The sequence below is a fragment of the Berghia stephanieae genome, chromosome 5, assembly GCF_034508935.2.
Source record: "Berghia stephanieae isolate SIO BIC M18660-M18661 chromosome 5, UCSD_Bste_1.3, whole genome shotgun sequence".
NCBI lineage: Eukaryota > Metazoa > Mollusca > Gastropoda > Nudibranchia > Aeolidiidae > Berghia > Berghia stephanieae.
The window spans coordinates 34,264,505-34,276,597 of record NC_088364.1 but is presented as its reverse complement, the minus strand read 5'-3'; the positions used below and the strand labels follow the sequence as shown (position 1 = coordinate 34,276,597).

Genomic DNA, 12,093 nt, shown 5'->3' with positions numbered 1-12,093 from the left:
TTCTACCATTACACGTCCACATGTCTATTTTTAAAAATAAATTTGGGGGATTTTTTTTTTCGTGTATATTTTCTGCCCTGTCTAGCACTATTTCATACACACTTTCTATATCTAATTCCGATCATATTAAATTTTTACTCTATTCATCTAGTCTAGTCTAACATAAAACCGGCCCACAAATCGTAAGTACAGTCTCTTATTACATAATGATCTTTTCTTCATTTCGTTTCTATTTAATATTGCTACCATTTCACTAAATATAAGAGAATTTATTCCATTCCGTCAGCCCATATCAGGCCTGTCATCCACCTTAAGATCAACGAGATAGAACGATACACCATTAGCATTGATATGAGTAAGACCATCATCATATTCAGTCTCGTCAACCAAATTGTATTGCAGGTATAACAACCCAAAATAAAACAGACAAATTTTAATGTTTCAGTATTTTTTCGTGTTGCTACTTTCTTGGTAAGATGATATAATTTTGAGCTAGATTTCAAAATCAAACCCCACCAACATTGATTCAATATGATAACATTAAGCGCTTTTAGATTAATTGTTGTATTATTTTTTTACATAAAATATTCACCGATATCATTGCTTTCTTTTCAAGCGCATCCCCGGACAATCAGTGCGCACAGGCCTACACGCTATTAATTCTACATATCTTCATTCCCAACGACGTGTGTGTATCCTGGGTTCTAAAAGGTATGAATTTGAATAAATCAGTTATGATTCCAACTATTCGATTTATCAAGTACAGCAAACCAATACCAACAACAGATGATTAGAGTACGATATTGTTAATATCGATTGTCAGTTCAGCTTAACGTTTTTGTATTATTGTTTCAACAATTCATTTTATCTTGCCTGAATAAAACTTCAAGCAATGGTTTGTGCCTAAACCTTGGTGGTGACATTTAGTTGGGGTTTTTTTTTCTTTCTTTTTTTTTTCCTCGGTCTTGGTTTGTTTGCTTTTTATCTTTAATTTGTGTTGAAATTTTTTGTTCTACTCACCAGAATGGCCTACATCAAACGTCACCGGTTGGAGGATGAAATACATGTCGATGTCCGGTCACATGACTTCAAGCTCATAGGCGCTCTCTACAGCCCGGAGTTTGAACAAGTGGTAAATCCGTGATTTGAAATATAACAGTAGGCTCAAATGATGATTTCTCTGTCATTTGAATCTCTTGGTTAATACTTTAGGGCATTTTAAGCAAGCATGAAAAAGGTGCAATTGTTTATATGGCGCAATACATCTTAATGCGCTTAAAGCACTTTACAAAGGTTTCCAAACCAATAGCAACGCTTAATAATTATAACGAAACATGAAGCCTGTTAATATGGGTTTTTCTTTGACATAGACAAGCTATTGCAGGCCCAAGCTAGATATAAAAGAATTAAAACATAAAATAATTCAGCAAGAAAAGATTTTTTTTAATGAACCGAAGTCTTAAGCATTTTTTGAGTATTAACATAGCGCAATTCCACTAAACGCGCTTTACAAGGGGGGGGGGGGGGTCCCGAACCAACAGTAACACTTACCATCTAGGACGAGGCATGACTCCTGTTTGGCGATATTATATTTTTCCAGTAAGCGACAACGCTGTCAACGGCCAGGTTAGTCATTTTACAGTGGAGTTTGTTGAGACAATTTGAGTAAAGTGTATCTTACAAGGACGTAATTATGCGCCCCTCAGAGCGGGATTTGAATCCCGGACATTCAAACCCGAAGATCAGTGTCATACCACAAGACCACATAGCCGCATTTGTTATTTACAAATTGCCCTGGAATGTATCCATGTTCAATTAAAACCAAGATATCGGGTAGCTTGTTTACAATTGGATGTGAATTGGTTTGAAAGCGATACAGTTCCGAGTTCCGAGTTCCGATTCACTGTTCGATGAATCTTGCGGACAGCGAACTGTTCCGGTGTCCCGCCACAGCTCTAGTTTCCATACATTATTGAAATTTTCATACTTATCTTTCTTTTGCGTATTGTCTGTTAACACCAGGAATGAATCCGGCTTCGATGAGTAGACGCTAAAAAACCCCAGAAAATTATATAAATGTTATGCAAAAATGTTATAACGTGTTTCCATATTCAGTGAATTACACAGAGTCATTTCGTATCATGAATGCAAGAGTATTTAAAAACTACGAGAAGCAATGGCTAGAAATTTTTAATAAAATGTTTGCCACGCCTTTGCAGTTTAAAGTAACGACTGCAGCCTGGGATACTTGGAATTTTAGAACGGAATTCAATATGTTATAAATTGTTTGTTTGATTTATTCATTGTTGTATAGGTGAGCGTGTGTCGAGGATCAACAGTTCGGGTATGGGACCTGAATACCGGGACAAGAGTCATGCAATTCTCCAGAGCCCATGAGAAAAAGAAACAGGTTAAACTATAGTTGATTGTTTTAAGTTCATTTACCGTTTCCTTATTCTATAACTATTTTTCAAAGATAGTTATAACGTTTTTGTTAATAATTATCAAAATGTTTTACTATTTAATTTATACATGTAAGTCAAAAGATAAGAGCAAAAAAAAAAGGAATGCTGTATATTCTAATTATTTTTTGTGTTAATTATTTTTCCTTTCTCTGAGAGCGATCAATATTCAGGTTTTTGTCCAACCAAGTCATCAATCACAAGATTTGTTGCTGTCCGACGATTGGATATTTCTTACTAAATGTTAACACGCTGCTTTGTTTATGAAAGTTGTAAACATAGCCATGTGTCAAGCTGAACAATCGTGATGTTAAATATTTCAAAAGCTGTGAACACTTTTCACTATGTGAGTCACTTTGAACTTTAAGCATATTATATTCCAATGTGACTAGCTATGCTCTTTATTCAGATCTGTCCTTCTTGCCCCAATGATCTCTTGGTCCTTCACCTGACCAAGAAATTACGTCAGATGAACAGTGGTCATTCATTTTTAACCCTTGTTGTCCCCAACTCATCTTTCTGTCAATCCTTTTTTTTAACCATACACTTTATTATTGGACCAATTTTGATCAAAAGATTTATTTTAATATCCACAATAAAGTAGTAAAAAAAATTATGCCCGTCCGCCACGACACCATAAGATATCGTCGCCTAGGCATTCATGAAGGAATAATATAGATATTTCATCAAACAAGATGTCTGATGTCAACAGGAATCACCCATGTTGTCCAAGTGAGCAAATTTGGGGTTAATAATATTGCTCAAGGAAAAAGAACAAAATGCCTGAAGCGGGGCTCGAACCCGGGACCTTCCGGGCCACAGTGCAATGCCTTAACCACTCGGCCACTTCGCCCCCCCCCCCCCCATAAAATAGTATACTAATTAAAATACACGAGTATCTGTTCGTAAAAGCCTTTATTTTCCCGTAATTATTGCGAATTCTCTACTGGTTCTTTAAAAATAATAAGGTTGGGGTCAAAATGGTTCCGTACACCCTATGACCACTTCAACAAACAACAACAGACAACAAACCAAACTCATGTAACACACAGTCCTGACGATGGCTGATTAGGACTGAAACATCGATGTAGACTGACTCCAACACTGTGGTAAATATTAAAATAATATATACATATATAAAGGGCTCAGTTGTTTCTGCAGTTTATTGTTCTCAATGTACAATTCTTACAATTTTTAGAACAATGTTGCCCTCTAAATCATAAAAAAATCTTTTGTCTGATTGGTAAAGCAGTGGTATTCTATAATGTACCTCCAGACTTTTTAAAATATTTTTTTAAATGGCAGGGTGAGTGGGTGCCGGTCGAAATTGAATGCATTGCATTGTCTGAGAATAGAAGACGTCTTTTCACTGCCGCCGAGGGTATCGTCAAAATATGGAATTTTAACACTGGCTCCGTTCTTAGGTAGGAGAAAATCACATGTACTGAAATCTGATAAACCATTTTAACTTCTATATATAATTATTGGCCACCTATATCAGCAAGAAACTCATCATTTGATGGCAATTGTCACCTACCGTCTATGACCGGTTATAATATGCCGGTGTGACTTGGATGCTTAAAAACGAATTTATTATAAAAATATAAGACACTTGGTTTTGTTGGGGGGAAACTTGAACTTTTATATAGCGCAATATCCACTACACGTGCTCAACGCGCTTTACAAGAGATTATAACCAACACCAACACTTAACATGTAGGACGAGACATTGCGCCTGTAAGGCAATGTTACAATTTCGGACAGTGACAACGCTTTTAACGGCCCGGTACTCATTTTACACTTGAATACGTTGAGAGAATATGAATAAAAAGCCTTTTCCAATGGCTCAACTATGCACCGCTTAGAGTGGGACTCGAACCTTGGAGCCTCCGATCCAAAGGCGAGTGTCATACCACTAGACCACAAAGCCGCACCAGGCCAATGGGTAGTTGCTGACTGTGACAAAAATCTAAAATGTCACATCTTCTGGTCATCTTTGATGTAAAATCACTTTTTAAGACATCTGGATCAGACACGATAAGGAACAAAAAGCCTGATGCCAACAGAACTGGTTCCAACATTATTGAAAGTGTAAAACCAGTCTTCCGGAGGAGTGAATACCTTGTGTAATTGATTTTCTGGTTTCAGAGTGATTGCATCTTACTTTGTAGTCTAAATAATATCCGCTGGTCGACAATCCTCGCTCTTTTACGTCCCGCAATCCTTAGAATCTGCCTATACATACTGCTTTTAAAATCGTTATGCCACCTTATGACTCAGTACGTAACCCATTCATTGTTGCTACCCCGAAGGACTGTTTACATATACAATTTCAAGGATTTTGGAACCGGAAAATTAGAAGATGTGACGTCACGGCTTTTCTTCCCTATTGTGACCTACTGACTATGAGCGGTATTATGACAGTGTGTTTTTAAAACAAATTTATTGTGAAAAAATAGGAAACTTAGGTTAGGATGATTGTTTTATTGAGGGCAAGGGAAATTGCTCCTGAGATTGACAAAATCTAAAACGTCACATTTCCTGGTCATTTTAACTTCAAAATCACATTTCTTTTGTCATCTGATTCACACTGACATAATACTGGTTTGGGATGGTTCGTGGCAATCGGGTACAAAAGTGTGATGTCATAAAACTGGTTCCAATCTCACTGGAAGTGTAAAACCACTCTTCCGGAGGACATAGTTGCATGCCTCCTTGTGTGATTGATCCTCTGGTTTCAGAGTGATGACATCTTATTTTCCAGTCTAAATATAGGCTGGTCGTCAATAAAGATCTTCCATCTTCGCTCTTTTACGTCGGGTGATTTTAAACGCTTAGAGAGTCTGGTGTCTCGGGAGTTATAGCGCTATATAAGTTTTCAGCATTATTATTGTTATTCTTAATTTTAAGAATCTTCCTATACATCTTGCTACTAAAAGGGTAATTTCACCTTATGATTCAATATCTAACCATTATTAATTCGCCGAAGGGCTGTTTACATACGCACTTCCAAGGGGTTTGGAATCGGAAGAGTAGAAGGTGTGACGTCACGACTTCTCTGCCCTATTATCATATTATTTTACCCGTTCAAAATACGTTTTGCAAGATCTAACAGCTTCATGTATTTTATCACAATTGGATGGACAATTTTGTTCAAATATTGGTGAACAATAATTGTTACTCTCAGCTCAACTTAATATTAATCACGAAAAACTCCGGGTCCATTTTCATAGCCCTCGAGGACTACTTTCTAAAATTAAAGGCTAGTTCAGTTTATGCATAATAGAAATATGTTAACAATATTTATCGAGCGCTTCCTGCAGTAACTCAAGAATAATATTATCATGAGAAGAATGATTATTTTTCAAGTAACTATTTGAGATTAAAAAGACCACGCAACCCAATAACTAATGAGTGGGCAGAGGGATCACAGATAACTCCTACACTTCCCTTTGAGGTCGAATGCTTGCTCGACAATGAACATTACAACCGGGTCTCTTGAAAGTAAAAATATTTAGCTCCACCAAAATGAGAAAATATTCATAATTTTTTTTTAATTGAGCTTTTATACAGCGCAATATCCACTAAACGTGCTCAAAGCGCTCTACAACGGCTCCCTGTCCAACAGCAACATTTGTCATTTAGGACAAGATATGACGCCTGTTAGGCGATATTATACTTTTTTCGGACAGAGACAACGCTGTTAACGGCCAGGTACTCATTTTACACCTGAGCATGGTGAGAGAATGTGAATAAAGAGCATTTTCCAAGGACTCAACTATGCGCCGAGCGAGGCTCGAACCCAGGACCTTCCGACCCAAAGGCGAGTGTCATACCACAAGACCACATAGCCGCGCAATATTTAAAATGTGTATCAGACATGAGAAAAACATTTGAACGATGATGGAAAAAAAACAAAAACCAACATTATTTTGATTTATTCGGGAAAAAAAAGAAACAAAAATTAAATGTATAAATATTCTTATGCCTTTGTCTTCAGGACAATTGAGATGAACAATCCACGAATCACAAGCATTGTCATGGCCAAAAGGGCCATCTATGTTACAGGATGGAACAAAACTATTAACGTGCTCAGTGACTTCAAAGGAGAAGAAGCTCTTTTTAGGGTTAGTACTAGAGTGAGAAATATTTTTAAAAATCGAGCTGAGCTTTTATACAGAGAAATGTCATAGGCGCTTCACAAGGTGTCACAAGGCAACAGACTTACTTAAATTGTAGAATTCGATTTTTTTAAAAAACAGACTGAACTTGCGCCGTTGACAGCAGAGCTCTTACCAGGAGCTCTACCTACACGTTAGGAGAGGGGTGTCATAGTAAAGTAGTAGGGGTAAAAGTAGTAGTAGTAGTAGTAGTAATAGTAGTAGTAGTAGTAGTAGTAGTAGTAGTAGTAGTAGTAGTAGTAGTAGTATTAGTAGTCGCAGTAGTAGTAGTAGTAGTAGTAGTAGTAGTAGTAGTAGTAGTAGTAGTAGTAGTAGTAGTAGTATTAGTAGTAGTAGTAGTAGTAGTAGTAGTAGTAGTAGTAGTAGTTGTTGTTGTTGTTGTTGTTGTTGTTGTTGTAGCAGCAGCAGCAGTAGTAGTAGTACTAGTATAGTAGTAGTAGTAGTAGTAGTAGTAGTAGTAGTAGTAGTAGTAGTAGTAGTAGTAGCAGTAGTAGTAGTAGTAGTAGTAGTAGTTGTTGTAGTAGTAGTATTAGTAGTAGTAGTAGTAGTAGTAGTAGTAGTAGTAGTAGTAGTAGCAGTAGTAGTAGTACTAGTATAGTAGTAGTAGTAGTAGTAGTAGTAGTAGTAGTAGTAGTAGTAGTAGTAGTAGTAGTAGTAGTAGTAGTAGTAGTAGTAGTAGTAGTAGTAGTAGTGAGTAGTAGTAGTATGTACGAGTAGCAGTAGTATAGTACAGTACAGTAGTAGTAGTATAGTAGTAGTAGTAGTAGTAGTAGTAGTAGTAGTAGTAGTAGTAGCAGTAGTAGTAGTAGTAGTAGTAGTAGTAGTAGTAGTAGTAGTAGTAGCAGCAGCAGTAGTAGTTGTTGTTGGTGTTGTAATGGTAGTTTATATTGATTTTTTATGGTTCTTTCACAGTTAATCGATTTGGAGTGACTGATATACGTATGAAAATATGGTATTCTTTGGCTTTTCATCGAATAAAATTGTGAACTTCCGCCTCAAACAGTATTATGTCGGATTGATTTGAAAGTTAAAGATTATGGTCAAAAACATTATAGTCAAAATTATGAGATGAGTTAAACACTGGAGTATATTTAGGAGATATATTTCATTTCTTTAAAAAAAAAACAAAAAAAAAAAACTAAACTGTCTCCTTTTTTCTTCTTTTAAATAATTTAAAATCACTTTTTGGGCTTTTGGTTGACACAGACATAATACCGTTTTGAGAGGATGGATTACACACTGTGAAAATTGATACTCAATTAGTTGTCAATCAAATAGTCATTTCATGCTTCAATTTATTTAGTGATCAATGTACATTTTTCAGCATCCTGTTACCATGAAGTGTGTATTGTACATAGCGTTATTATTATTAACCATTTAACCGCCGAACTCTGGAAAAACATGTATTTAGAAATTTGGCCAGAGAAGTCATCCTTCTAATATAGATCGATTTAAACGACCCTCAACTTGGCAAAAAAAAACAAAAAAAAAAACCTCTCAAACCTGGGACTTTGCGAACTCCCAGGTTTGCGATTATTGCCAAGATGAGGGTCGTTTAAATCGATCGATATTTGAAGGACGAGTTCTCTGGCCAAATTTTTTAATGCATGTCTTTTTTCCAGAGTACGGCAGTTTAATTGGGGAAACACAATGGAAAAGGCCTTTTTAAAACACGTAATCATAATAAGGTTAACTGTTTCTATGAATACCACAACCACTGGACGCAACCCAATGATGACCGTTTTCTCTTGTGACACTTTATTGATGTTATGCGTTTAAAAAACTCACAACATCCGCCAGTCGGATATAACGTACCAACACACAAAAACCATCTGTAAACTTGAACGTTTACTGAGAACTAACCACCAAAATGACTGTTTAAAAAACAATAACAAAGAGCAGAATGATGTCAATTTCCGTTCCTTCTTTAGACTTGGACAACAGCTCACCATTCCGACTGCTTAAGTTTGTGTGTTATGGAGTCTAACATGATAGCATCCAGCTCTTACGACGGCACCGTTTGTGTTTGGTCAAGGGAGTCGACGGATGTCTACTGCATGTAAGGGTTATCATTTGTGACTTAACAATTCAAAACAGTATTGTCGTATTAAATGGGGTTAGTGACTCAGCAGTGCAGTCATTGATTCGTACCCAAAAGGTACCGAGTTCGACTACCTGCCTCGTTGTGTGGCCTTCAGCAAGTTACCTCGCCCTAGCTCACTTCGCGGCGCTGCACTGTGGCTGACGCCTGGGTTATTCCAGTCTTCCCTTGGAATAGACCCTAAAGACAAATTTCCCCTTGGGGATGGATTTTTGATTCCGAAAAGTGAGTGGAGCAGCCACTTATGTTGATAATAACTAGATATGAATTGAATAGGAAAGTTGTCTTCTGGCACGTTCCTACTCACTTCATTCCTTGGGGATGAGCAAATTTTATTTATTTATTTATTTATTTATTTATTTATTTATTTATTTATTTATTTATTTATTTATTTATGTTTTATCTAGGTGGATAAGTCGAAAGTTTCTTATTTTTATATTAAACTTTAAATTCTCTTTTCGAACATTTGTTCACCCTGACATCATGCCAGATGTAAAACAAGAAGTCGGGGAGAGAAGGCTCTAGTTAGACTACGGTTTGAAGCGACTTTTTTGGGGGTCGTGGATAGGTCATCCGGTAGAGCCACGATCTTCCCGGCCAGTCGTTCTCGTACCAATAAGGTCGCGGGTTCGAGCCCCCATCGCCGCCGCGAAGTTTTTTTATTCTCTGAAAATAATAATAATATTGATCGTTTATCGGACAGTAACGATTGTGTATACCTTTTTTATCAGACGCTCGCCTATCCCATTCTTAAAAATAATTATATTTTTTAATTCATATCTTTAAAAAAAAAAAGACTACATCCCACAGTCGGGCCAAAACCAGAGCTCAGTACAAGTGTCCGATCTGGTGGAAATAAACAAGACATAATGCATGTAAGCATCCATGTTCATTTCTTTGTGTGTGTGTGTGTGTGTGTGTGTGTGTGTTGTTGTTGTTGTTGTTGTTGTTGTTGTTGTTGTTGTTTTGTTTTGTTTTTGCAAAATTGATTTTATGTGCAATCTTTATATATAATTTATTTAATCATGCATTTATTTATCTATTTATTTAGTTAGTTGGATAGTTATTCATTAAATTATTGTATTTATTTATTCGTTTGTTCCTTAATCTATTTATCATTTTAGGTATAGTTTACACAAGAGTTAGCATAGCTTGGCGTAAACACCGACTAAGACAAATTTTATTCAAAATAAAAATAAATGAAGGCGCCCTCGTTCAAAAAAAAAAAAGAATAGTGACAGAGGCAAAAGACAAGATTTTGAAAAGTTAGTAGGGTGTATTTCTTGTCTTTCTGTCCACTAAAGCGAGATAGTGAAATTTTTGATCCAGTATTAATGTACTTTTGCACACCCCTTTTGATGGCTTGGAATAATTTCATCTTGTGCCATAATTGATTGATTGCATCTAATAGAAAATCCGTCTCAGTCTTGTTGGTCAGATTATTCAACGTTAAAAAAAAATATTTTTTTTTCTAAGTTGAAGCGAAAACTAAGACCTAGAAACTAGAAACTGTAAAATGTATTTACTATGATATAATATTATAAAGGCTTCAAAGAAAGGGAACGAAATACTTAATATGATGTGGTTTCACCGCTGTATGTCCCATGATGTATTAATAAGACATACTTGCACTTATTTGCATGTCTGATAACCTAACGCAAGCATGAGGTGTTTTGTTTTGTTTTGTTTTGTTTTTGTTTTTGTTTTGTAATGGACAATTTTTTTTTTTTGCGATGATGTGAGAGTATGTTTATTACACCAATGAGCCCATAACAATTTGGGTCATTAGACCTGCAAATACGTACACGTCGATGAAGACCTTTTTCTCATCCATCTGTATTTTAAGTGAAGTATTACAGTTTTCGTTTATTTTTGTTTTTGGTTTGTTCTTGATTTTTGTTTTTCTTTGTTGGGGTTTTTTGTTTTGTTTTGTTTTTGTTTTTTTTTTGTTTTTTGTTTGTTTTGTTGTTTGATTTTTTAATGTTTTTAAATTATTTTTTCTTTGGGGGGGGGGGGGGGGTTAACTGAGCACGACGCGTTCTGTGTTAAATAATTGGTTTATTTTCTTTATAAAGTTTTGATATGTCCCTGATCTCCTCGGTAGGTAGCCGCAGATCTAGACCCAACAGATGAGAAAAAGGAAGAAGAGCCCGACGAAGATGCTTTTATGACAATAGGACGTAACCTAAGGAAGGGAGGTGGATGGTACAGACTCTTAAGATCGCTCAAAAAGAGACAGATCGAAATTGAGAAGGTATAATTAAAAGGATAAAATCATTCATTTTACGAATTTGCATATTTACGAATTAGTATGTTGTCAATAATAGTTAATGAAAAGATTAATCTAATAGCCGCAAACCGCATTCTCTGCGTTTGAAGAAAACAGTTGGGACCAACGACATGATGGAAATAGGTAAGATGGATGCTTGCGTGACTTTCAAAAAAGGTTTGATACATAGTTAACCCGGACTTTGTAAGAGAATGAAACAAGACATAACAAGTAGTAGCATCTGTGAGAAGAGATTTACAACTGATATCAAAACAAACAAAGAATACAGGAGGCCAATCCTCGGAAGGACCTCAAGTTGAAGACGTTTTCGAGTACCGTGAAATGGGGTGACCAATGCCAGTTGGGGTCGCTAAGACAAGACCAGATTTGTATATGATATATGTTGCACTGAAATAGCTTCCCAATGTTCTTTTTCTAAAGTGTGAGGAAGAGTGAAGTCTACCAAATGATGTACATTTTACCATATTTGTTGAATCATTTTTAATCTGGGGGCACATTTAGAGCGTTGGCCTTAGTCATCCCAACTAACTGGCCTTAGTTACCCTGATTTTTTTGATTTTTTTTTTTTTTTTGTTTTTTGTTTTTGTTTTTTGGGGGGTTTTTTTCTTGCTTTGTCTAACGCCTTTCATTCACACAGTTTTGCCTGTATGAAACATCATCGACTTATTTATTCTATTTACAAAATCTAAAAGAAATTCATATATATTTGATTTTCCGGAAAAATAAACAGAAAAAAGCTGCCAAAGAGAAGAAGGATTTCTCAGCACGTTACAAAAAGAAAAAGAAGCGCATAAACATGCAAGGCCTGAGTCTTGTCTATGAGTCGGCTGTTGAATGTATGGTGTTTCTTGGGAGTCGTCGACTAATACACCCAAACACTGCCACGCTGGTTGCCGCGTAAGTATTGGATTTTCGAATGGTCAGAACTACGGAAATAACCCTTAATATAGGAAATAAACAAAAATCCATTCTTTATTAATCAGTTAACTGATGTACTCTGGAAAAAAACTCGTTTTAATACTTAGACAGAAAAAGCGTCCTTCAAATAATGGCCAATTA

The 12,093-nt window shown here is 36.0% G+C and overlaps 1 protein-coding gene across 2 annotated transcripts in view; it reads left to right on the top strand.

The window, feature by feature from the left end:
• LOC144974131 (cilia- and flagella-associated protein 337-like) overlaps positions 1–12,093 on the top strand; it is a 39,565-nt gene that overhangs the window by 16,869 nt on the left and 10,603 nt on the right. For both annotated transcript variants that reach the window (XM_078917032.1, XM_078917033.1), the window contains 10 exons: positions 287–402; positions 617–711; positions 1,024–1,132; positions 2,315–2,410; positions 3,768–3,886; positions 6,463–6,589; positions 8,575–8,702; positions 9,541–9,619; positions 10,849–10,998; positions 11,765–11,931. In XM_078917032.1, coding sequence (XP_078773158.1) covers positions 287–402; positions 617–711; positions 1,024–1,132; positions 2,315–2,410; positions 3,768–3,886; positions 6,463–6,589; positions 8,575–8,702; positions 9,541–9,619; positions 10,849–10,998; positions 11,765–11,931 — 1,186 coding nt within the window. The remainder of the gene's footprint in view (positions 1–286; positions 403–616; positions 712–1,023; positions 1,133–2,314; positions 2,411–3,767; positions 3,887–6,462; positions 6,590–8,574; positions 8,703–9,540; positions 9,620–10,848; positions 10,999–11,764; positions 11,932–12,093) is intronic.